This window comes from Morone saxatilis, unplaced genomic scaffold, assembly GCF_004916995.1.
Source record: "Morone saxatilis isolate NCDOM2014 unplaced genomic scaffold, NCSU_SB_2.0 Contig17, whole genome shotgun sequence".
Taxonomy (NCBI): domain Eukaryota; kingdom Metazoa; phylum Chordata; class Actinopteri; family Moronidae; genus Morone; species Morone saxatilis.
In genome coordinates, this window is record NW_023339729.1 from 4,173,781 (window position 1) to 4,199,679 (window position 25,899).

At 41.8% G+C, this 25,899-nt stretch overlaps 1 protein-coding gene across 2 annotated transcripts in view; it reads right to left on the reverse strand.

Annotated features, from left to right (window-relative positions):
• si:dkey-237i9.1 (SEC14-like protein 1) overlaps positions 1 to 25,373 on the reverse strand; it is a 30,924-nt gene extending 5,551 nt beyond the window's left edge. The window contains exons 1-13 of one of the 2 annotated variants that reach the window (XM_035660261.1): positions 24,991 to 25,373; positions 22,940 to 23,029; positions 7,650 to 7,799; positions 7,387 to 7,518; positions 5,059 to 5,187; positions 4,275 to 4,548; positions 3,802 to 3,911; positions 3,353 to 3,542; positions 2,596 to 2,684; positions 2,332 to 2,402; positions 1,192 to 1,363; positions 789 to 923; positions 489 to 623 (exon numbers count right to left, since the gene is read on the reverse strand). In XM_035660261.1, the coding sequence (XP_035516154.1) occupies positions 489 to 623; positions 789 to 923; positions 1,192 to 1,363; positions 2,332 to 2,402; positions 2,596 to 2,684; positions 3,353 to 3,542; positions 3,802 to 3,911; positions 4,275 to 4,548; positions 5,059 to 5,187; positions 7,387 to 7,518; positions 7,650 to 7,799; positions 22,940 to 23,002 (1,650 nt within the window). In that variant the 5' untranslated portion in view covers positions 23,003 to 23,029; positions 24,991 to 25,373. The remainder of the gene's footprint in view (positions 1 to 488; positions 624 to 788; positions 924 to 1,191; positions 1,364 to 2,331; positions 2,403 to 2,595; positions 2,685 to 3,352; positions 3,543 to 3,801; positions 3,912 to 4,274; positions 4,549 to 5,058; positions 5,188 to 7,386; positions 7,519 to 7,649; positions 7,800 to 22,939; positions 23,030 to 24,990) is intronic. The other variant, XM_035660262.1, reaches the window with a different exon arrangement.
• Positions 25,374 to 25,899: the final 526 nt, after the last annotated feature.

Here is a 25,899-nt window from a genome sequence, read left to right on the forward strand (position 1 = left end):
GCACTATTACCATTACTATTACATTACTACAGTGGTGTACTTATAACTCATACTCCTATATTCATTTTAGGTTGCTCCATATTTAAGCACCTGCTAAATGTGGCAAATCAGTTACACAGAGCAGTGAGAGATCAGAATCTGTTTGTGAGGTTATGAGCTCATAAACATGAAATCAAAACCATTTCCAGGAGGGCGATTATGTATGACGATGCATCTCCGCCTGTGATATAAGTAATGTAACACGACAGATGCACTGCAAACAGATTATGCTCAAAAAGCCATGTCACATTTGTTCCACATCTGAATTCAAAAACCGCACAGAAGTTATCTACCACACATGACCACTAGATGGCAGAGGTTTCAACAAAACTTCCATCAGAGACATCCTGCAGCTCTCTGTTGTGCTGCCCTACATATTCATTTAAAAACACCACCACAGGCTTTCCATCTTTTCTTCCCACTCTGGTGCTCAATGTTGTCAGCCTTACCTCGTGTGGAGCCCCCTTAAAGACGCTGGCGCTTTGGTAGATGGTCTCGGTCCACAGGCGGACGTCTTCATTCTCGAGTTCCTCGGCTGTGCGGTACATCGACTTGGGAACTAGGCCGCCTTCTGGTACCTCACACTGCAGAGGAAAAGCACGCATGTACAAACACACACATAGAAAATATAGAACTGGGTGAGTAAAGTCAATGTGACATGTCTGAAGTTACATTGAAAGTTCGCATTTAAGGTTACCTCATATCCTCAAATGTTAACCTGAGAGTTTAAATCTTCTTTAGACACTCACCATACACTCTCCTCCCAGGAAGTCAGGGATGATCTCCTTGTCTATGTAGTCCACCAGGCCTCCAGGACCCTGGTAGTCATTGCCTGCATAGATGAGGAACTTCTTGCGGGTGTTTTCATCAATGAACGGACTCACCTAAGGGGAAGAAGCAGATGTTGAGTAGTTGGAAATAACAGAATGTATGTGATTGGTGGTGGTTGTACACTAAGTTACTAGTTTGTAAATCTTGATGTTTGTTACCAGGAACATTTTCAGTCTAACCTATTTTTAAGAATATAGTTTGTATATATCATATTTTCTCTCGATGTAAGAACATATGGGTGGACCACACACTAGAAACACCTTTCAAATCTATAAAAAGTGGTACTGTAAGAAGACTAATTATCCCTCCCCAGGTTCTCACCAGTGTCCAGAGGACAGGGAAAACTCTTGGAGCTCTCAAGATAAGCAGCCGTCCCAGCGTCTCTGGGTAGTTGGCTTCCACAACCTCAATGATTCTCAGCAGTGCTTTGACGCCTGGTCGCCACAGGTGACGCATGTTCAGCCCCTCCAGATCTACCAGACACGTCCAACAGCTACAGAAGAGGAAGATAGAGGATTAACGTGTGGATAAATGTGTGTCACGAACACACACAACTGGGCTAAAGCCTCTTTCCGACCACTTAGCACCTGTCATCCTGGAGTGAAGCTTAAGTGGTGAAGGCAACGCTTGCTAATTCTGGACCCCCTCCACATCCTCCCTTTCTCTCTATCTGTTCTGGCTGAAGGCTGTGACGTGACAGGCCTTTCATAGTTCACATGCCTTCCTGCGTGGCTCCTATCCCAGCCACCTCCTCCTGTTTTTGAGAGGGCTGACAGATGACAGATACCATCTCCGTTCCCTCCCCCTCACTCTCTCCATCGCCATCTGAATCAGTGCAGCTCTGGGAAGAGCCTCCTGCATTCTTTTTCATTTTTGGACAGATAACGCTCCTCTGGACTCCCTCACACTGTGTGTCTCTGTGTGTGCACCTGTTTCCAGGCTACAACTGCTGAACTCAATCCAGCTAGCTGAATGCTCCCTGGTAGTGAAAAAAAGCTTAATGCTCTTTTCTACAACAACATTTAAAGCTTTTACTATATTTTTACTGAGAAATTAGTACTGATCTAGGGCTGCAACTGAACATTATTTCATTGATATTTATTATTGTTGAATAAATCAGGATGGTGAACTCTTTATTCTGTATATTCTCTACATATGCACAGCTTTAAGAGTATACCACCCTATATTTCAATGCACATGTTGTATGGGCATGTGGAAAAAAACCTTTGAATACTGAATTAAGTTTAGTTTATAAAATTTCCGAAAATAGTGAAAAATGCAGTCTGAAAATGAGATATAGGATATTCAGTTCAACAGAGAAAAAAAGCAAATGCACTAATTAGAGAATATGGAACTGGAGACTTAGCATTTTTGCTTGATAAACGATTAAACTAAATTGTAAAAATCAATGTAGCTTAAAACAATTATCATAACATAATTCTTATTAATCAGAGGGTTTACCTGATGGGTCGACCAAACACCTTGGTGTTCTCCTCACAGCGTCTCAGACCCTCCTCATTAATAGAAAGCACCTAAAATGACACAACATGAACTCAGTGGTCTGTTGCAATCTTACATTCCAAGCATTTAGCTGACACACAAGGCTATGTACACTGTACTATATACAACACTTACTGACCTATAATCCAACCATCAACTGGCTGACCTATAAACTTATCAAACTACACTGATACATGCCAGGTGGAAGTGTGTTGTGCTACATACGTGTCTCAGCAGAGACTCCTCTCCAAGAGCACGGACCAGTCCTTTGGTGTCCATCTGGCCCAACCTCAGGATGTACAAAGGACGGCCATCTAGAAGAATAAAACAAATATTTACATGATCTATCACACTATTTACATTCTGGAAGGCTTCATATTCTGTTCTCCTATTGTGTAAGACCATAAGTGGCTGTGTACACTGAAAAATGCTTTCATGTTTTGTCCCATGTTTTGTCCCTGTTGATCCCATATAAATACTTGTGAAAAGATTAAAATGAGAAGATAAACGGTTTATTGATGTGGGAACACAAAAGTCATTTAAATTTGATTTAAATTGTCAACAGTCACCCTCTGTTCTAAAATAAAAGAATGTGACCATTTGTGAGTGTGTGTAAGCTATTTGGGCAAGCACGTAGTGCTGACAAATTGGCCTCATGTTTAATTCACTTGCATGGCTGAAGGCTGTGGGTTGCTAAGAATGACTTCAGTTCATGAGTGAGTGTGTGTGTGTAACTTGAGTCTGGAGAAACTGGAGAACTGAGCTCTTCCTCTAGTTAACAGTGCAAGTATAGCCAGCTTCAACAAGGCCAACATAACGTACATACATACATACATACATACATACATACATACATGTATGTGTGTTTCGTATGAATGGCCACGTGAGATTGTAGTATGTTTAAACTGTCTTTGAGTATGGCTGTTCATTTGTTTGTTCCTCACATGGAATGAACACACTTGTTTCCTCTGTCAGGACCTACCTCTGTCATGGTGGTGCCAGCCTCCGGTGTAGTAGTCCTGGAGAACCTGTGGTGAGCTCCAGGTCTCCAGCAGGTAGTCCACCTGGTGCTGCTTCCTCCAGGTCAGCGACTGGCAAAGGATCTCCCGCGCCTTGTCCATGTTGAAGTCCCTGGCGCGCAAGAAACGCAGTATGTGCTCGTCCTTCGGGATCTGGACAGTAAGTAATACAACAAAAGAAAAAATCTTTAACACTGCCAGTGTCACTGTTACATAGATCATTGTTATCTCAAAACATGGCAGGTCAGTTCGCCATATCAGCATGTAAACAACAACTTAAAGTATGACTCAAAATCTACGACAAATCTCCAAATAAAATAAATAAATTGATAAATTCAAATTGTTCATCATACCTACAAAAATCTATTCTATTTCACTCCATTATTACAAAAACAGTAAAACAGAACATTACCTTTCCCTTGTGCGTCTCCTGCAGCCATTTGCGAAGTCTGATTAGACAGCTCTCCTGCAGAGGGGTCAGGTCGCCTAGGTAACGTTTGATATAGTCTGCATCCAACTTATCTGCAATACAAAAATAGAACTAATAGAATTAACATAATTTAGTCAAACACAAGGTAAACTGATTTTAGTGGAAGTTAATGTATAAATTAATATGTGCTTCAGACCCTTAATGAAACCAAAGCCCCATATGTTGTCATTCCTGTGTCAATTCAAGATATACTCAAAATCACTTTAACCATCTTTTATAGAATAACTTAAATAACGAAACGAGGCATTACTTCCATTGGTTTTTCTGTAAAACACACATTTTCTACTCTGTATTCTACTGTAACGTTAACAGTGCTACTTCAGCGTTTGCACGATTTTCAGATTTTGTGGAAAAACTGCTGGTTTTTCATTTTTCAATAATCTGTAGGAACAGACCTTCAGGTGTTCCAGCCAGGATCTCTGTTAGGCTGTCTGCCTGAAGTGCGCTGCTGTCCTGCTTTGTGTCCTGAGAGATGCTGTCATTGGCGTCGGTGGCCAGCGGGATAGAAACGGCGGGTGTGACTGCGAGTTTGGGGACAACTGGTGGGCTGGTGGAGAGGCTGGTTGGCCTGGGAAGAGGCAGGGGAACGGAGGACGGAGTCCAGCGCGGCACATGAGTCATCCCTTCATCTTCTAGCTCCTTCAGGTAGAACTCAATGATTTCTTTTCCCTGTGAGGAACAGAAGTGTACAAGAATCAGAATTATGGCAAAGTAGCAGAAGAGGCTCTGAATTCAAGAAAATCTGATTTAGGAGGAATATGGACTAAACACCAACAATACTCATGATACTATATGTTCACAAAGCTTATTCAAACCAGACAAGACATTTCCATTTAGTATTTCAAACTGAAGTGTCGTGTAATGGAAACCAAAAGGAATGCATTCAACATTGCCCACATCTATTCTAAATGAAGGCCGGTGACTCACTGGGTCCACAGTAGAAGACCCCTGTCCACTTATTTATACAATATATACAAGCTTATTTATGCAATTACAGTATGAGACGGGCTGACTGACTCATGCTCCAGAAACCTCCTTACACCAAACATCATGGAATAGATTAATATCCTGCATAATCCATAGCACCCATTATGCTGCAATCTGCAACTATTCATCTGCTGTGTGCATACACAAAGTACAAAGAACCCACGTAACACACACACATACACACACACACACCTTTTTGATACTGCTGGCATACTGTTTCATAGCAATCTTTTCCACAGTGCTCTCAAAGCCAAAGAAAGATTTGATGTCCAGGCTGGCGGTCTGCTCAAAACACGTCCAGTCCTCATTTTCCGGGTGAACCTGTACCAACACACACAAACACTTGCTGTATAATATACTGTATACACATGCAGAAACAAGATGACCAGGTTACTATGGTAACCACACACCCAGCTTCACTAGATGGTGACGCAGGCAGAGAGCAATTTTCACACTGTGCACTATGAGGGGGAGATTGTGTGTCAGTCTGTCCAGATAAAATTAGCCAGCTCTTCACACACAGTTTGGAGCTAAAAGAGGACAGAATGCAAACATACAAGGACACACATGTTTCTGGTGTTTGGTGTAAAGGTTATGAGATGCTATGTTAAATAAACAAACAAATTAGAGCCGTGTATTGGCAAGAATCTGGTGATACGATACATACCATGATATACAGGGGTTATGATTTACTGTAAGCGATACTGTTAGCTAGGCAAAATATTGCCATTTAAAAAAAATCAAATTTTATGAAAACTGTCATAGTATAAAGAGCACAATATGTATACAATCTGAGTAAAAACATTTTTTATATAACTATTTTATGCAACCAGAACAGTGGGATCTGCATTCGTATTTGTCCCTGTAGCATCTAAAATCATAGGCCTCAGCTCACGTGTACATCACTAATATCTAGCAGTTAGGGGTTCAAACAAAAAAAAAAAATAGAGAGCATCTTTGAAAATCAGTACAATATCACAGTATAATAGTATTGAGATACAATATTTTTTTATATTACACCCCTAGCTAAAATAAAGCAGATCAAAATTCACTTTTTAACACCAGGGTTGGCAAAATGCACAAATTGACTGAACTCTGACAGTAACAAATCTGTTATCTCTCCTCTCTTATTAGCGAAGAGCAGTTCAGGTAACAGCTTCTAATTTTTAGCTTGTACTGACCATTGCTTCCGTCAGCTAAAATGACAAGCGGCTGCAGGGGAAGATCATATCAGCTGTCGCTAATCAACTTTAAATCCGTGAGGAACTTGATGTCAAGCCAAAATTAAATTCATCTGTTGTGGGATTGTGGGCTCTTTGCAGCCGGTGACTGTGCGCTCTCAGATTGTTATGAGGTATAATGAGTATCGCTCTGTAACACCACAGTACAACCGTAAGAGGAATTTTTGTACTTTAACAAGTGATAGGTCCTTTCTCTAGTGGATAGCTTCATGGTAATTTCATTTCAGCATTTCACATTCTAACTAAACTTTTATTCATACCATATCAATAATTTAAGTCAACTTATAGTTTTGAATCAGGATCAGTGTTTTGACTGAGGAAAGGTTCAAATAATGTGCGTCAGACTTAGTAGGTTACACCTTTAATTTCAATATATGAGTTTAATCACTTTAGGTAATATAAGTATCTTGATCAGACCAATTTTCGAACAGATACCAAATATTAAAACGGACTTGACTTGAGATCGGGCCAAAAAACTTGAACAGGACATCGCTAATATTTTAATAACAAATTGTTAAACTGCATTTTGATTCAGGCTATAACATCATTAAATTAGGAAAGAAGTCAAGAGTTTAATGCTATCTGAAAGTACTGTGCTGGTAGCTTCATTACCCATGGCTACCAAAACATTTCAGCTTTAGCCAGGTCCATTAGCTGTGTCTAATTGAGCTGTCCGTCCTGGTTACTGTTAGCACAGTGTGCTAAAGCACACAATAAAAACCTCTGTGCAGCCTTGGTCCTAAAATTAGCTCTGTGGTTGGTTGGAGGCTAATACGATGTGCTTGACCTCATTAACTCAGAGCGCATCCATTCATGAATATGCAGATCTGAAGTCAGAGTTAAGCACAGTGGGTCAGGCAGAAAAGGGAAGACATGCTGGTTTCAGATCAGTATTTGAGAGTGTTCGGCCAGAATGTGCGAGGACTGAATAATTCACAGACAGAGATGGGCTAAGATAGCTAGCAACATTCTCCGTGCTAGTCTAAACATGGCTTTCTCTGCAGGGAAGCAGGGAGGAGATTAGAGGAGGCACAAACATTAACATGGGTGTGCCGTTCGGCAGCTGAACAGCTTTACAGACTGTGTCTGTGTTCGCTCATTTGTCTGTGAGAATATAGATGTGTGGTTCTGTGCAACTTAATGGGTTGAGCACATCATAAAACGGCCAGGGTCAGGGTTTGATTTTCCCTCTAGAGCCATCTACAAATATACATGTTATAGGCTGCTTTTGGACAACAGCCCACGCTAAATGGCACAAGAGTGTGTGTATGCTACTGACCGAATAGCAGCAGGTCTCATGGATGATGACCCTGTTGGAGAAGGTCTCATTATGGGACTCGATGTGAAGTGTCCTCTCCTTTCGGTTCAGTGTGTTTTTCTGGATGAAGTAGACATAGTCCACACCTGCAATCTGCAAACCACACACACAAAAACTCATCTTACGAAAATCCGAACTGACACAAGACACCAAAATCAAACTTAAGGTTGCAGCTTTATAAACCACTGTAGAGCTACGTTTTAACACACTCAAATGCCACATACCCGTTTGAGCAGGCGCGGGGCGTCAACATCCAGGGCACAGCGGCGCTCAACCCTTTGGGTGGAACCATCCTCGCTGGTCTCCTCATCCACTACGTCACTCGCCACAAACATGGGGATAAGGTGACAGGTGGGGAACCGGCGCTCATAGGCCTGAAAGAGGAAGGTGGACCAGAATGTCACCTAATACAGTGGTTTTCCATCTGGGATGATATCTTTTAGGTTTCAAGTTTCACTCTAACAAATGAAAGGAGGAAAAGAATAGAGGTTTCACTAGCTGCATTGTCATTAATCTCTCTACAACAAAACTCTCTCTCTTTAGTGTATTAATGAAGGTAGTTGAACAGGTTTTAGATGAAGCAAGAGACAACACTTTACGTAATTGGAATATCTGTCAAAAATTTTTAAAATGCCAACTGATTTTTATTTTTATTTTTTTAGCCCTAGTAGGGCTCTGATATTTTCAGCATTTGGAAACAATTTTATTTAGAAAGGCTATGCTGATGTTAATTTGAATAAATATAATTGAAAGGCTCAGGATAAATAGAGCTTAAAATACCACACAGCAACAATGGAGCCTGTAATGCCAGCTTATATAAAACTCATCAGAATAAAGTTCACAAATGTATTAGGAATGCAAGTATTGAGCTAAGAGGGACTAAAGAATCTGAATAGGTGGGTAGGGAATGCAGCAAACAAGTGAGGCCGAACAAAAGCTCCTTCAACTTTGCACTGTTGCAAACTTCTCACTCCGGCTAAACCTCAGAAAAAACGGCCTAGACTCCAATAAAGCCCTTTTAATTCCTTTACAAAAAAATGGCTTGATGCACAATAAGATTTGCTGTGCCCAAGGGCAACACCGTGTCTCCTAATTATGTGTTCTCATAAATGCAAAACACTGGCAAACTCAGCTCTTGTGCAGAGACCAGCCAACTGTTATGCAACTGGACCTTGACTGGCAGAGTGTCATCAGCAGCACCCATTTCTTCCTGTTCTCGAACGCCACCACTCCCTCATCTTGGATCTGATTGCGGTGGTTGCAAGAGTGGTAAGACTAAAACACCAGACTAGACACTAGACTATCAACAACAAACTGAGTGATTCACGATAACGTGTGCTAGAGATGGCCAAAGATAGTCATAACACTGAGCTGGTCTGAGACGCTTGTATCCTTGCTCCGTAACAGCATATTTCCTCATTCTTAATCTATGAGTGAATGATGATTAAAAAAAGGATCAGGGAAGTAGGGATGTAATGATACACTCAAATTAAAATTTGATACAGTCCCTGAAGTTGCATATCTACTTCATCATCAGGGAAATATACTGGAAACATACAGTAACCCTGAAATAGCAGCGCCTGAAAGACGAGGGCAGAGACTGACGGAGCGAGTGTTGTTCACTAGACTTTAGGGGTCTTAGGGCTTAGTTAGTGTCAGCTGAGTCTTCTGATAACAGAGCTTTATTCTGTGAAGCATAGGGCAACCAGCGTGTCTTTGAGCTTCTGTGAAAACCTGAAATCTTAAAATTTAACAACGCTGAACTAAAAGTGCAAGTTTTAGTCTATGTGCATTGAACAGTCAATAAACTGTACATTTCTCATCTTTAAGGAAACACAAGAGCAGGTTTCGACTGTTGAGTATGTTGGTCAGCAGCAGCAGCCGTTGGTTTGTGTCTAAGTAGGCAGTCAGTAGGGTTCAGCAGCTCCTGGCATACCGCTGCCAGGGCTACTGAGCCACCCAGCTGCCCACTGTCCAGTGACTGAGTGAATGCTGAGCTCTGTTTTTCTACCCTGATGCTCTGGAACACTGGCCGCAGGCTTTGTACTGCCGTCAGCACAACAGCACTGACGGTAAACATCAGTTTCACCCATTAAAAACAGCCATACGTCAACAACAAACTAAACCACAAATGCTGCGTGTCGCCAAAAACACCACTACTTTTCAATCAAACAATGGCCTACATATACTGTACAAAAACATCGGGTTACGTTATTATTATTATTATTATTATTATTATTGAGATAGTTAACCACTAAGAGGAACAAAAAACATCAATCAGAGCCTTGTTCTGCTTCATGAAAAAATGAACAAAAAGGCCAACGTTTGGCTGCCTTTGTGTACTGAAAATAGCCCGGTTGTTTTAGTGTTAAAAACAGGAAACAAGAAGGTCACGATACCGGGGTTAATTCTCAGAAAGGGAATGTAAGGGCATACTGCTAGGCTACATGGGTTCAAAATACACAGAGACCCAATCTGGTCACATCTAACAGACTTCTGTACTACATATAATACTAATAAGGACAGTGAACTGCTAGAATTGAAAATTTACTTACACTACTTACACTAATTGTGTTACCTCAATCTCGGAATAAAACTAATAACTACACTGAGCAATTGGTGTACAAAGTGCTGGATTACAAGTAATGTCTCACATTCATTTCTTCAACCCTTCAACCTAAAGCATTTGCTGCACAGTTTTCATAAGAACCTGTTTTAGTCAACAAACTTTGACACCAAGTCCATCCCGGATCTGTCAACTCACCTCCAACAGGATCTAGTCATCACGCTCTATTAAAGCCTCCTTCAGACACACGTCATGTTTTATGTAGTGTTCTGCAGGCATGACTCAAAATACACAGCTAAACGCGAGTACAATAACACACCACAGTCGATATTCAGGTCATTTGGCATTTATCCACGTAATTACTCAAGTCTATACTAACCTACAATCTGATGTTGCAAATAGTTTGGAAGAGTATTCAACTAAAACATCACTTGGGGTATGGGATGCAGCCACAGAACCTGCTGATGAATCTATTGAATTCAACAATAGATAATGGAGTCAACATTTCCAGATAATGATGAAAATAAACAAAAAACTATAGCTTAATACTAACAATGCTGTATACTTGACACCTTTGATTCACTTAATTCAACATCCAAACCAGATTTTCCCTGGAACTTCTCAGTAAGAAGCCAAAGCAGCAGTTTCATGACAAACATCCACCTGCCCTGTGGTCAGTCTCTGGGATGAAGAGCAGGCATTGATGACACATCAAAGCAAACGGACGTGGTAACCAAACTCCACCACAGTGAATATGCATTGGTCCTTGCCCTCAACTCTTTCCTAGAACGCTACAGCACACTAAGACGAAACCAAATCCATCCAAATTTCCAGGCTAGCTGTGCATGTGTAAGAAAGCCTGCTAGAACATCGTCCTCCAGTCTCCATGGTGACAGGATATGTCCGGACACACCTCAACTAGCCAAGCCATGAGTAATGTTTCCTGGAATGTGTGTGTGCTTTCCAGGGGCACATGAGAGAAAATATAAAAAAACAATACATGGTTACTTAATTCCTTCCTGCATACACAAAACAACAACAGGCAGTGTGAATAGGGGCATGGGTATGGAAAACAAGACCTATTTTGCTCAGGAAGGGAGATTCGAGGAAATCCAGGAGTTCCGAGGGGATACATAACACATTTCAAGACTACAAAGGGCTGCGTGGTGCATGTATACGTGTAGAACGTACTACCAGGAAAGAAAACAAGAGTGCTGGCAGGCAGCCCGGCCATTATCTGGCTGGAACGTATGGCATAAAAAAACAAACTTAAATATAGCTGCAAGCACGACACAAACAAAAACAGGAAAAAGAGCTCCCTAGCACATACCAGTTTTTCCCTTAAGTAAAGTTTGAGTGCCATACCCCTGCAGTTATCACAATTTAAGCTTCAGCAAATTAAGCACCTGACAATTCAAGCGCAGCTGAAATTTTAGTCGATTAATTTATTAGTTGACTGAAATGAATCTGAAACTATCTTGATAATTAACATTTCAAACATTTTAATAAAAGAAATGCCAAACATTTTCAACTGTGTGGACTTGCTGCTTTTCTCTGTTTTATATCACTGAAAGCATCAGTTGTCAAACTTTTTCTGGCTTCAGAAGCCGAGAAAGTTCACGCCCACCCCACAAGGATCCAAGTCATCCAGTAGTGGCTCTATACCCTCTGAGAGGGGCCCACCCTGCAGTTTGACAAACACTGCTGTAAAGAGAATACCTTTGGGTTTGAGAGTGTTGGTCGCCCTGGCTCTGGGGAACTGCAATGGGAATTTGTTCCTAATTTTGATGTTTAATAGACCACCTAATTAATCAAGGAAATGTGACAATAATCATTAGTTGCAGCCTAAAATGAAGGTAGATCATCACATTGACTCCAATCCTGTCATAAAACAGTGTGAGCTTCTTGTTTTGCAAAGAATACGGAAGGGAAAGACAGCCCGGGATAAACAGTAAAAAAAACTGATATTGTCTCACAGTATGTTTCGTTAAATTGCCCTACCATAATGTTGCATCAATTATTTTCATACCATTAATACCAAAACAACCACAAAAATGAGCAGGTAGGAGTTTGCAGTGGGTGTGTCACAGGTTGACCTGGTTTTCCTTTTGAGGATTCATAGACAAACCGATCTAGTGTCGAGTAGCAGTATCACTTTATTCGCCAACTATAATGAACGTGCTGTAACACTTGCTGCTAACAATGGTGCTGGGTCATATTGATAGCCACAACACAGTAACAAGAAATAAGAAAAAACATAGCAACAGGTCGGATCGCTGTTCACTATAAGTAAGGGGAGCCGTAAATAGCAAAGGACATGACCTGACTTGATGGTAAAGGATTTGGTTCATCAAGTTTTATACAACCTTCACATATTTCAATTACACAGCCAAAAACAAAATGCCATAAGCACACAAGTCTTCTTTATTTTTGTAAGACAAGACCATTCTCCCGTGCTAGACTTTAGTTCAACTTCTCAGGTATGTTAGATAATGCTATTTGCTTATCTAGTCAATTCTGAAAGTGAGATGAGGACCAATTTGCTATGGGTATGGCTTGTCTCGTAGGTCTCCTGGGACCAGCACTCTGACCGCAGAACACTTCCAACTTCCTCGGCAGCAGTGTCGCATCTCTGGAGCTTATGAAAACGGTTGTGTAATAGAGACAACAGCCGTCCAGAGGTCAGCCTCTGCTATTTTTATCAGCTAGATTTTCTGGCGGATGGGAAAAATGGGAACATTTTGGTCGAGGGCACTTTTAAGATTAAGATACTAGATGAGGAAGCTTAGAGATGATGTGAAAACATACCGCCAAACAAAGCACAGAAAAGCTGGGACACAGCCGTCCAACCGGCTGTAGTTCCCAAGTATTCAGAGGAAATTCACAAGAAGAGTGACTAACTACAGCGTTGTGTAAGAAACCCTTGGCATGTTCTGTTCATCTTCTGTTGGTGTTAAGACAAACAAACGAGTCAGGACGACTTCCACATTTTGGTCTCAGATATAAACCAGAAGTGTACGCATGCAGTGCACAGACAGGATACTAGCGTGCGTAAGCAAGTGCTTCCTGAGACACCAAAATTGTAACATTTCAGTATGTCAAACTGTCAGAGAACCACCAACAGGCTACATTATCAGTAGTCCTGCAGCAATTTAGGCTTTCGCTGATGCTGCTTTTAGACGTTTCCTGTTAAAAAAGACCCAATGTATATTATACTGTATCACAAATACACACCATCCTTGACGTCAGATGCAAACAAACATGGCTTTGAGTGGGTGCTGAAGGCAGGAGTCTGACGTCATTTAGCCAATGTTTGGTGTCAAAAAATCATTATGAGTTCCCACCCACCACCTCAGGCAATCCTGGGCTCGGACCTGTTGGCAGCGTCATCACAGCGACAGTAGGCCAATTGTTGTCCGCCACGTGCCTCCCAATAATTACCCAGACTTAATGGGTCATGTTTGATGTTGCTGACAAAAAGGATGTTGTCTGGTGACAATCAGGGTCACAAGAACATTTGAGACACCATTAGACCTACAGACAGCAAATTACGTCTAATGTCACATTCATACATGAGCACACGACCCACTTTTGAAAATAATGGTCCTGACGCACAAGACCTTGTTGGAATTTGAGGTGAATAGGTTACAGAGAATGAGGTACAGAGAACAGCTTATGAAGAGGACAAGACCTCCTGGATTTCATTTGAGAGAGCAAAGCTATAAACTCAAAACTAGGTCATCGACGAGGATGGGGGAAGAGCAGGAGGAAAGTTACAGCAGGCAGCTAGAAAATTCTGGCTTTCTTTTAACTGACTCAAATGCACAGGGAAGTGTGAAAAACAAACAAGTGGTTACTTAAGATATCCTTATACATTTAGATTAGAGGTTACAATCCAGACATGCTATACTGGGTAATTAGGATAGCAGTAATAATCAGGAAGAAGGAGAAGGTCTCATCTTTGTAACAGTAGAACCCAGAAGAGATAAGTCTTTCCAGCACGCTCTGTGATCGGATTTTATTTCATTTCCTGACATTTTATTTACTTGATTACTACATCTTCTCTGGGTAATCTGATCCTTTGCAGAGAACCATTGCCTGTAACGGAGGTGTTTTTCAGATTCAGAGACACTTAAAACCAAGCTTGGTTATAGATCTTTTAGAAAAGCAAAGCTCTGAGACCATAATAGTTTATAGTACTAGAGAGTCCTTGTCCTTCAGCGTATGCTGTGTGGGGATGCAAATTTTAAAGCTTTATTTAAAAAAATGGACCTGGGTCATTTTCGCAGTACATCCCAAAGAAATTAGGTATTTAAATAATAAATAAACACGAGTAATCTATCTGAATCATACATAAAAGAAAATGCTTTCAGTAAAATGACTGCTCCCGCTCCATCTGTCAGCATTCACTAGATGACCGTACAAAAGGAATAAAACATAATGTAACAAAACAACATCTTGGTCCATTAGGCTTTTCAACAAAACTGGTTTCGCCATGACTCATGTCACTTGTTGAATAAATGAGTACAATGAATAGGGAGCCGCTGGTTCGAGCCTAAGCAGGTGAAACCACTCTTGGGAAAAGATCCTGTAATGTACGAAGAGCTTCCATTTTTCCCTTCACAGCTGGCCCAACCAGTTAAACACACTGCACTGCAACGCAATAGGGATGCTGTGGACACCGCCTCCTGTGCTGATTCAGTAATACTAATCTATTTGTAGAGCACTTATATTAGTATTTGCTATGCTTAAACAGACTTTGAGCTATCGTCACATCTTAAGAGAGAGAGATGAAAATGCAGGTGAGTGTGATGTTTTTCCACCCATCAGGTCCAATGGCATGTGAGTGTAGGTGTCGACTGGATGTGGAATAGGAGAGAGAACAAACTCCTGATTGAACTAATGTAACAATAGTGCCTTTGGTCTCTGCATGCCATACCACCCACTTCTCTTCTTCCAGTGATCTCACTGATACAGTGTGCATTGTAATGGCAGAACTGCCTGGAACTGCCAACTCAGAGAGAGGAGGGGGACGATCTGCCAAGAACACAAACCTTATATAAATGTAAGGACCTGGATATTTTGTGGGCCATGCCATATGCTAAACTGTAGTGCATGCATGACTGGATATATGGGCGCACCAGGGAATTTAAAAAAAGCAGCAGGATGGCCATCTGTTGGCTATCAAAAAGTTATCACAGTAAGAACAAGAAATGCTGAACTGTGTTCATTTTTGCTTGGGTCAGGCTTACTGAGGCATAACTCTGTCAAAGTCAGCTCATTAAAAAAAACATACAGGAACTGCTGAGACAATGATGCTCCTAAACCATGAACTGGAGTGATGTCTACAGACACACTGCGGTGGGCCTCAATTACATTCGATCCGATCTGAATCCAGTGTGGAATCCTCTTACTGAATACAAAACCCTCAAAATCGATTTAGGTTTAGCTTTCAACAACTTTCACTAACAAACGCTACTGCCATTTACAGAACAAACCAATATACAAATAACTTACTAAACTAACTTAAAAAAAAGATCAAGGTAGAGTCTTACTGAATTCTAGTTTCTAAAGGAAAATAAGCAGTGTAAATATCCACCTCATGAAATAAAAGCAGCTGTGAAACAATGGTTTTAGAAAAGTGTGATTACGCATGTCATAATGTGTCAACCACTTCAGCAGACAACTGAAACTTTAATTTCAACCCACTTGAAGTAAAACTTTATAGTATTGATAATGTCTTTTTTGTAGATAGTCCCAACTCACAAATTAGGTTTCCAGAAAATCAGATGCTGCCTTTCATGTACAATGTCTCCTACAGTTACAAATATTTAGTGTGGATGCAAAAAAAGTGAAGAATTATTACATACGTAGAGCGTAATGTGAACACATTATCTTTTTGATCCAACTCAGTAACTGTGCAGCCTTACTAATCATTCTCACTGATCTCTACACAGGAGCAAACCACTGCATAGAAGTCTATGAGAATTTCTCACAAGCAGGGGAGGAAACTGCAGCATTATTGAAACCCTGCTTTACAGTAAGGGCAAAAGCAGTGTTGGCAAAGAATATTTACTGCCTGTTCTGCCACCAGTATTACATTCAATGATTTTATTAACGGTGATTAAGCTCTTAACCTCTTGAATGGTTTGCGGTAAATGCTGCAGGAGATTCTTGATCATCTTAGTTTTTCCAAGAAAGGTTGAGATAATAGCAGTGGACAGATTCAACTGAGGGGAAACAGGGGACAGGGTAACTGCTCTTTAGAGATTAATGGACTACTCTATGTGTCAGTATGAGGTGTATGTGAGAATGCATACAAATCTGAAGGGAAAAGAAGCAATATGGAAAAGGGGACAATAATAAAGCCGTATGTAGGTTAATTGTCACCTACTATTCAAACTGTGCCATATGAAAAATCTCTGATTTGTGGGTAAACATTCTTTTTGGATAAACATTTTTTACCCATAAGGTGCAAGCAAGAAGAGAGTTTTCCCCCCAAAATAAAACCTCACATTATTAGGAAAAACAAGGCAGCAAGCATACACACATGCAGAGACAGTATCTTCTACACGCTCCTATTAACGTCACATCGCTGCCGCATGAATCGGAGTCACTATACATTCCCACACTGTAGCATGATCGCAGTGTAAAATATGCTAAAGGGTCATTGTGTGAGAGTGTGTGCGTACACATTCATCTCTTCTGGCAGCAGTGGGGGAGGGGAGCTGTTGGGGCAGCATCTCGACCTTGCAGCAAGAAAGAGGGTGAATGAGTGTCCCGGTGATCAGTGAATGAATCCAGAATTTTCTGATAGGCTCCCGGAGTCACGTGGAGGGGGTGGTACAGTCCTTTAGTAATGCTATTTGAAGCAGCACGCCGGACGATAAGCTCCTCTCCCCAAGGCAGCCCATAACTCTTCACTGTTTCTGGCACACAGCATCAAGCCGAGTAAGTGAATTACACACTGCAGGCAGAGCTCTGACAGATTCATTCAGAAGAGTGGATGGAAATTCTCTCAATCAGAACAGACAATGCCGAAAAAACGCACATAAACAGCTAAATCAGCACACATTTCACTGGGAATGGGGATACTATATTTCCTTCCTGATATTAGATGTCCCTTGAGGAACTCTGAATAACTAGTGTGAATGAAGTGAAATAAGGTTTCATTCCATTTTCCTGTGCTCCCTTTTTCAGTGGACCACATTGCCACGGCAAAAGAAAGATTGATAAAACGACCCCATTTCTCTGTTGGCTGTGGCTGACATGAAGGTTGAATCTTTGCTTGTGTAAGTACATGCCTCTAGAGCATTAGGTGGTATGAGCGACAGGCAGGCCAGGAGCTCACAGGCGGATTAAAACAATAGAATAAAGCCTGGGATGCTTCTGCGCCAGAGAATTGGGCTGCAAAAGCCTTAACCAGACCTGGCCGTAAGTGGGTCAGGACATGGTGGGGCAGGATGTCACCCTGGCAGGCCACTCTGCGCTTAGCCAGGCTAGACAGAGAGAAGGGGGACAGCAGGATGAGCCAAGTTTAGAAACACCGGCTCGGCAGTATACAGGCACCAAACAATGTGTTGGGGATCTGACACTTGGAAAAACATGCTAGGGATGATCCACATATAGACGGTTATAGGAGGCATAGGGAGCTTAAAGTAGTTCATGGTGAAAAAAAAGACAAAATTAGCAGATGGTACTGGATATGAGCTCCCCAGTGGAGCAGCAAAAATTATGTCTCTGCAAAAAAAAAAAAACCTAGTTACATGGAACATTTTATCATCACTAATCTCTCTTCTTTCTTCCAGAGAAATGTGGGCTCTGTTGTTTTTTTAGTGCTGTTATCTAACAAACCAACAGGCAAAACAGACACGGATATACATCTACTGGACGCTTGTTCTTCTTTGAAAAAAATGTTCTTATTTGCATGATGCAAGCTCAGATTGGCTTTTATACTGTGGTCAGCCATGATCCAGTGATAAAGTTATTCTCATTTGCCTTACTGGCAGAACTTGTTACATGAACCAGTTTTTGAGAAACAGAAACAAAACTACAATGCAGGTCAGAGCTGCAGCGTAAGACACAATAGGGACAGCAATCAAACTGCCAATTACGTTTTCAATGAAGTGACACAAAGCTGGTGTTGCAGTTAAACACAATAACAACAACTCATAGACGAGTTTCTCTACCAGCAATCACAGATCCATGTGATGAGGACTCTTCTGACTGCTCTGCTTGAGGCTTTAGCTAAAACCATTTTTCACTGCTGGTCCCGTTTTCTTTCACCTGCCAGAGCACTTCATGGAACTGTGGACTATGTGGACCATTTTCACTAATACACTGAGGGCCTAATTAATGAGCCTTTGGTAACAACTTGTTACAGAGCAAACAACATGTTCCAGTTTTTCTGAGAAGCAGATGTGTGCAGTGCACTCTTTCACTCTTTGCTTTCACCTGAGTTAAATAGAGGGTGCGGGCCCCACAAAAAAGAGCCCAGAGGCTACGGTGTTGGCAGGCAGAGTTTAGCCCAATAAGTGGCTAACACAGTCTGGGTCACTCTGTCGCTCCCTTTCATTCTCTTCCAGTGTGTCTCTTATTGTGGCATTTCTGCTTCCTCATATTTGTGTTCTTAAACCGTATGTGGGTAAATCCATTTTTCAACATTGCAAAGGTTTTACTCGGCCATGACACACGTCTGATTCCTTTGTTTGTTTTTTAAACTCACAGCGTTGCTATAAAAACAAACATTTAGTATCTAAAGCATATGCGTTCATTAATGTTGCTGCCACTGATGAAAAGGATTTCGTCAGTAAGAACGAAGTGTCCCGTGTCCAGCAGGCATTACAGTAGCATGGCACATCCTGTTCCTTCCCCGGTAGAAACTCTACTGGGACAGGGGCAGGACCAAAGCGCTTTGTCCATGTGGATTAGCTACAGACCTATACGTTTCTATGGAGCAGGTTAGGCTACGACAGGCTTTGACTCACTTAATACCCTCTCTCTGCAGCATGCGTACTAATCTGGGAGTTGGGGGACTTTAGGGATCGTTATTGTCTTTGAAGCTCAACTATAGCAGCTTTAAGTTAGCAGTTGTTTCCTTTTCCAGGGTCAGCTGGTTTTTTATTCCTCTCGTGGCTACTGAAGTCATTCTTCATTCGTGGATGTGTTCCAGAAGCAACTGTCCCTTTAGGCCTGAAACAACAGCGAGAGGGGTATTGTGTTGTGCTTTTGACATTCCTGTGTGACTCCCCGAGGACAGACTAGAGGCTCTGAGACTGGACTGCTGCGATAACAGCAGCAACAGCATCGACTACATTTCCTGTTATTGAGATGCAGCAGACTCAAGGGACCGCTGTGGCTGAGGACGATTAAAAAAAAAACCGCTGCTGTACTTCCTTACTTCAGCGATACTCCAAAACCTTTAAAAAAATAAAGAAATAACAGGCCAACGTTTTAGAGTGATAAGAAGGCTATCAAGGTCAATACTAATACCCATGGGTGTTTGTGTGCTTTTGGGCAGTTCAAACAAGCTCAGTCAGCTGTTGTTGGTACACAGCCAACGATGGCCACAGCTCTCAGAAGGATGAGACTGCTGTTAAATGAGTTAATGTTATCTACAGAGGAAGTTCACAGTTTCCTACTAGGGTACACACTGGAGGTGCTGTGGTGTGCTTTTCTCTCTGGCGCCATTCTAATCTCGTCAGTACTTTCAGGAGCTGGCCTCTTACAGTAAGGGACAAGTAATCCTCAACATCAGGCGTTTCTGCTATAAATCACTTAGTGGAACATTACTGCAGAATCTTTAATTAAGTGTCCTGTCAAGTTTATTTATACTGCCTTTTATCACTGTTGCAATCTCAAAGCGCTTCGCAATACCCACAAGTCAAAAGTAATGTAACACCACCCAATGATTCAAGGGTGCTGAGGGTTATTTTTCTATTTATTTTCTTGCTTTATTATTTCAAGACTGTGGTACACATGGGTAACGTCATTCTAAAGACTAAACTTGATTGCAATCAAAGTCAACGCCAGATCGGTCAAATGTATTTAAATAAAGTATGTCGCAGTTGTTGCAGTTAAAAATACAGATTGGAAAACCATCAGATTGGAAAACCATCAGATTGGAAAACCATCAGATTGGAAAACCATCAGATTGGACTGCCAGGTTGTGCCAAAAGCTGTCAACACTAGGAAAGCTATGTTCAAAGAAGTACAGTAACCACTGCAGAACAAAAACAGCTGAGGGGAATGGGAGATCCAGGCCTGACTTCTGCAACAGTGCGTTCAAGCCACAGCAGTGTTGCCAGAGGTTGAAATACTTTGATAGCACCTGTCAGATGGCCGAGTGGCTTCTTGAGGTTGCATTTCATCTAGACTAAGAGAATGCGTTTCAAAATCTTCAACGGAGGAATGTAGAGCCTTGGTTTGTACCCTCAGAAGAGTAAATGGGTATTTCCAAGACCTGACAGTCTCCAAACAACAGAGTCAAGTGGAGAGAGAACACCAAATTCCTCAAAGCAAAATGTCAAATATAATCCTCCAGCCGACGGAAGGGAGAAGCCATTACGGGCAAATATTTCAGAAGCCTCTGAATGAGGAACTGGAGGGAGGAATAACAAGGTTAAACTAAGATACGGCCCAATATAGTAATGTGCATATTATTTAGAACTACTCTACATATTGCATTGGCCTGCCTGAACAATATGTACACCTTATACACACTGAAAGTCTTGACATAAAGAAGCTGGTTCTTGTGAGCGCAGTAGATAAACAGTACACTGCAGTAATGCTTTGTGATGGTTTCCCACAAACGCAGGATATTGTCACACTATTATGCTGCGACAGACCTGCAATAGAGGAAGTGAGAGGGGTTTCACTTGGTTTTCAATAAAAAGAGCCAGCAAGTGTTGTGACGCACCATTAGGTCTGCTCTGCAGTGTCTGCAGAAACACTCACTGCAGAGAAAAGTCACAAGAAGGGGAAGTAATACAAATGCACCAAATCAAAATGAACATTTTAGCCACTTATTAATCCAAAGACTCACTATAGATTCTGACAGCATTGCTTGTGTCTTAACCATTACCTTATAGGACAGAGAGCAAACCTTTTCTCTGTATCCAACTTTTAACATACACCTTATCCGTTGCTGCCCTACTTTAAAAATACCTGGGGCTGCTCCATTAGTTTTCCAGAAGTAAGCCCGTCCCATCTACAAAAAGCCCATGAGGTGGGTCATCTCCTGCATATAATCATGTAAGACTGCTTTGCTTTCCCTTCGGCTGCGTGTGAAGACCCAGGTGTAGGTACCAGCCCTCTATTTATAGCTATCTGTTTGCCCGGTGCTCAATCCAGCCTGTGCTAAGGAGATTTAGTCTTCCTGCATCCTCTTAATGCCGGTGTAGAAAGCTGATTTCCATTTAAAGAAAACTGCACCTGTCTGAAACGTGCCGTGCTAAAAACACAGGACAGGCTGTTAGAAGGAAGTAATTCCAAACTATCTCCCTGGTGATCAGAGGTCATTTAAATGAATGAAGTCAGAATAGCCATACACTGTTGAAATTATCAACACAGCAAAAAAGCATATTTGACTAGTTAGGCTGTTGGGCTGAAATCGAGGGTTGTATAATCAGGCCAGGATTCTGCAGGCGTGCAATAACGCCACATTAGCTGAGGTCAAAACATTGCTGAGTAAACCATCCATCCACAATCCTTCCAGTGCTTGATTACACACCATAGTGTAGTATGCTGGAGCTTGTTATTCTTTTCTTTTACACTGTATTTTAAAAACATGATCTCACCTGAATGATACACAGGTGTGAAAATCTATTCTCTCATTGTCTTCCATACCCAGTGTTTTCATGAAACTACTGTAGAAAGAGACACTACAGGGACTCAATCAGTTAGTATTTTCCATTTGCTGACGGCAGGAGCATTTAGCCAGTGAACCTTCCACCACTCCACGGCCCTACAACACTGGGGTGAAGACTGACTAGCAGCTGTGCATGAACACACTACGCAGAAAAATGGAAATTAACACAAATTCCAAAAGTTATGGAAAGAAAGCACGGATGGCACTTGGAAGGCTGCTGGGAAAGAAAGGGAAGGGACATGCAAACCCACAGCCTCTCTCTGCACTCAGTACAGGCACTCATGCCTGAAAGTGAATGAAAACATGCAGCAGGGCAGTCGCGGCGAAAAGCAATGCAGGGCACTGAATTTTTTACGTTGCAAATGGGCTACCACCATCAAGTACGTGGTGGAACCTGTTTGACATAACAGCACAGCCGTGTTGTATATTCGTATGCTGAGTGTGCAGATGTACAGCACAATGATTCCACACCTCAGTGAACAAGGAACAGATTTTAAACCTTGACATGACTAGCTAGATGGAGCAGGTCATTTCAGGAGAGTGTGTGTGATGTGTGTCGCAGGGGTATAACCTCCTAATTTACACCTTCTAGCTAGTTAATCACTGACCTGTTTTAGGCTGCTGTTAGTGGGTTCACACTGCAAGCAACTCAGAAATCCTGTTTCTTTACGAGAAGACAAACTTCGATGGTTTCCTTGTTTTTCACATTTCAGCTAGGAACATTTTAAGTTTATGTTGTCACTGCTCATCAGAAGCCACTCTCATAGGAGTGCTGTTGCAGGTCCTGCAGATCACTAACACACGACTGACAGTGCCGCTAGCAAACACCAAACTCAAACTACCCCTGAACATTAGAATGGCAATGTGGGAACATGAAGTAAACTGCGTGCACTGCAGTTTGCCTTCAGCAGCGGCATTCTCAATCTGCGAGCCAATCACATGCAAGGCGTGTAATTCAACGACTACTTTCTCAGGGTGACCTCTGAAGTGCCCACCCACCAGCATTACATAAGTGTGAATCTAAGGGGATGCAATATTCATGTGGACAGAGGGTCGAGTGTACAGGTAAAGACACTTACCGCCATCACCAGCTCGAAGGGATGCTTGTACACCCGCACAGGCGACTGATACTTCTGCACCATGATGGGGATTACAGTAACACCAACAACCTGAACAGAAGTAAGAATAAATAAATCAGAAAAGGAAGAATAAAAAAGAAAATCATAGGTATTTATGAAAGAAGGAAAGCAGAGATGTGGGGCTGCTTTACTTTCACTCCTGGCATAATCACAATAACCATGTGCTGAGTGCCAAAATGACAGCATTATAGCTGCATCTGGCCGTACAACAGGAGACCCAGCATGTAATTAAATAAAGGTGTGTTTTGGCTGACTGCTTCAGTGATGCCAGGTGCTTGTGTGTGTGTGTGTGTGTGTGTGTGCGTTTGTGTGCTGGCAAGCGGCCCTACGAACTAGAAAACCGTGTAAAGTGATGGGCTGCAGAAGGGAACTCTCCCGAGCCGTGACCGAGGATGTCACTGATCAATGGATGCAGCATTTGGCGCTCATTTATCAAACAAGAGACTGTACCACTGCAATGGCTTTTCACTGCATACTACTGGGGATATAACTAAGCAGTCCATCTACTGTCTCTGCAGAAGCTCAGGTCACAGCTACACATGACAACACTGCACGTAAGGTGCTGCTCATTCTTTGCAATGTAAACAGCACATTCCACATGGTGGAGCATTTAGACGGGGGCTAGAGAACAGGATGAAGTAGTAAAAGCATACGAATAAAATTAATCTTTTAGTCACTCGAAGATTAATGGTGAAAAGACCAAAGCGCGTATATTTTAAGGAAAACCAAACAGAACATGGTGTAAAGACTAGGGCTGCACAATTAATCAAATTATTATAGAAATGGCAATGTGCAAATTGAAAGAGTTGTTTTGATAGAGGTTAAATGTGTGAAAAAACAGCATCAACTGAGCATGAAGTACTGAAAGGTGAGCAGAGGTGCCCTGCTCTACAAACGATTTATTATATATGAAAACATGTCTGTTTGCTAAAGACCCCCAAAAAATTTCACATCATCATGATTTTTATAGTTTTTTGGGGAGGGAAATTCAACTTGTGATGCAAACATTATCATTCCCACATAATAATCCTCACTCACAATCTCTGTCAAACACAATATGATGTTTCTACCGTATCGTGCAGCCCTAGTAAAGACAAAGGTTCTGCTTCCTCTAGGCAATTCAAAAGAAGTGCACAGTGTGACTTGAACTTCATGTTCTGTGTTTGTTCAGCATGTTGATGCATGTCTGTAACTCCTGCTATGCAGTGATGGGAACATGGCTGCAAGGAGGGGTGTGAGCTGACGTCCCAGCACTACTTACAGAGGGATCAGGGCAGGCACACTAATAATAACCGGGCTAAGACACACGGAATACAAACAGGTCGCCACAGTATTCCTCTCTAAACAACACATATCTAACGTTTGCTACTGCAAAACATCATTACCGTCATGCTTCAGGATCTGTCAGCAATGTCAGAGACACGTCAAAACAAGACAATTAACAGTTGCGTTAGTAACAGCTGTGTGTAAATGAAGAGGTTTAAGGAGACACTTTCAAACACAACATTCAGCAGGTTGTCTCTCTGGATACCAAATATAATACATGTCTACTTGAGTGATTGCGGAATACTCTGGTTCATCATCTCAGACGTTTCTGTACAGCTTTATTTTTACAGTTTTATCACGCTTTCGTTTTGGATCAGTCAGCAGACGCCCTATGTTGGACTGCTTTATTCTTGTTTTGGTGATTCTGTGAACCGCTTTGATGGGTCCGTGTTGTAACCTTTAACTGTTTTCACGTTTTCACGTTCAGAAAAATAACACGCTTTTAACCTCCAAATGTCATCTTTCTGGTGACAAATGAAAATGAAACTCAGTAACACGTATTATCGTTTTAACACAACCACCTTGATAGTCGATGACAACACTTGCCACGCCGACTTGTTAACGTTAGCCTACACAACACTGCTGGCTAAATCACACTAGCCCGCAAGCTAGCGTTAACTTTACAAATCTGTTAACTTGACATAAATGTCGGAACTTGTGCTTACCGGTGAATCAGTAAAAGAAATAAATCTGGGTTGGTTTAGTCTGGTTAGTCGTTGTATCTTCTGAAAGGGTTGTCCGTGTAAACTCTTGCCATTCCCCTCCTCGGCTCTTCACTTCGCCGGGTGACGCTGAACTGAAAGCAGGAGCTGACGGTAGTTAGCTTTATTGTGCTAGCTGGCCATGTAGCCGGTGTAAGTAACTAACGAGCTAACCGTGGGACGAGTCCTCTTCGCAATGAGTTGTTAGAGAGACAAACGAAATATCCTAAAGAGTCCACGGTTAAATCACGCAGAATAGATGAGGTGTCGGCACAGGAGGACAGTCTCCCTCTCTCAGTCCTCCTCTCCCTCTCTGTCATGCCCGTGATGCCGTCGCTCCTCCCCGTTTTCAGCTCGGTTTTTTTCCACCTCTCAGGGCAGCGCAATGTCGCGTTCATCAAGTCCTCCGCCTGTCCACATGTGTTCAAGTGAAGGACAAAAACAACAGTGGAGAGGACAGCCACCTCTGAGCAAAGCAAATAATCAGGCCAAAATGAAACGTCGTCGGACTTAATGTTTTATTTCAAAGAAGTCACCGTTAATGCTGCTGCAGTCATAAGTGATGCTGTTAAGCTGCGGTCGCCAGACTGACACATGTTTCCAGTGCAGTGAAATAAATGACATTCATTTCACACAAAAAAATACATATACATACATTACAGGTGTTAGCATGAGCAGTAGGTGGGTGACACCAGTTACAGTAGTATAGTATAGTACACACTGATACATTTGGGAGATTTTTAAAAATAATGGTCCAAATAGAAGCATCAGAGGCCCTGATATACCTTAAGGTCCCATTCAACTCAAAAATATGTTGGTCTTGGTGTTCCTACAGTGTGAGGTTTGAACATGTCCGTGCAGAGTTTGACACTA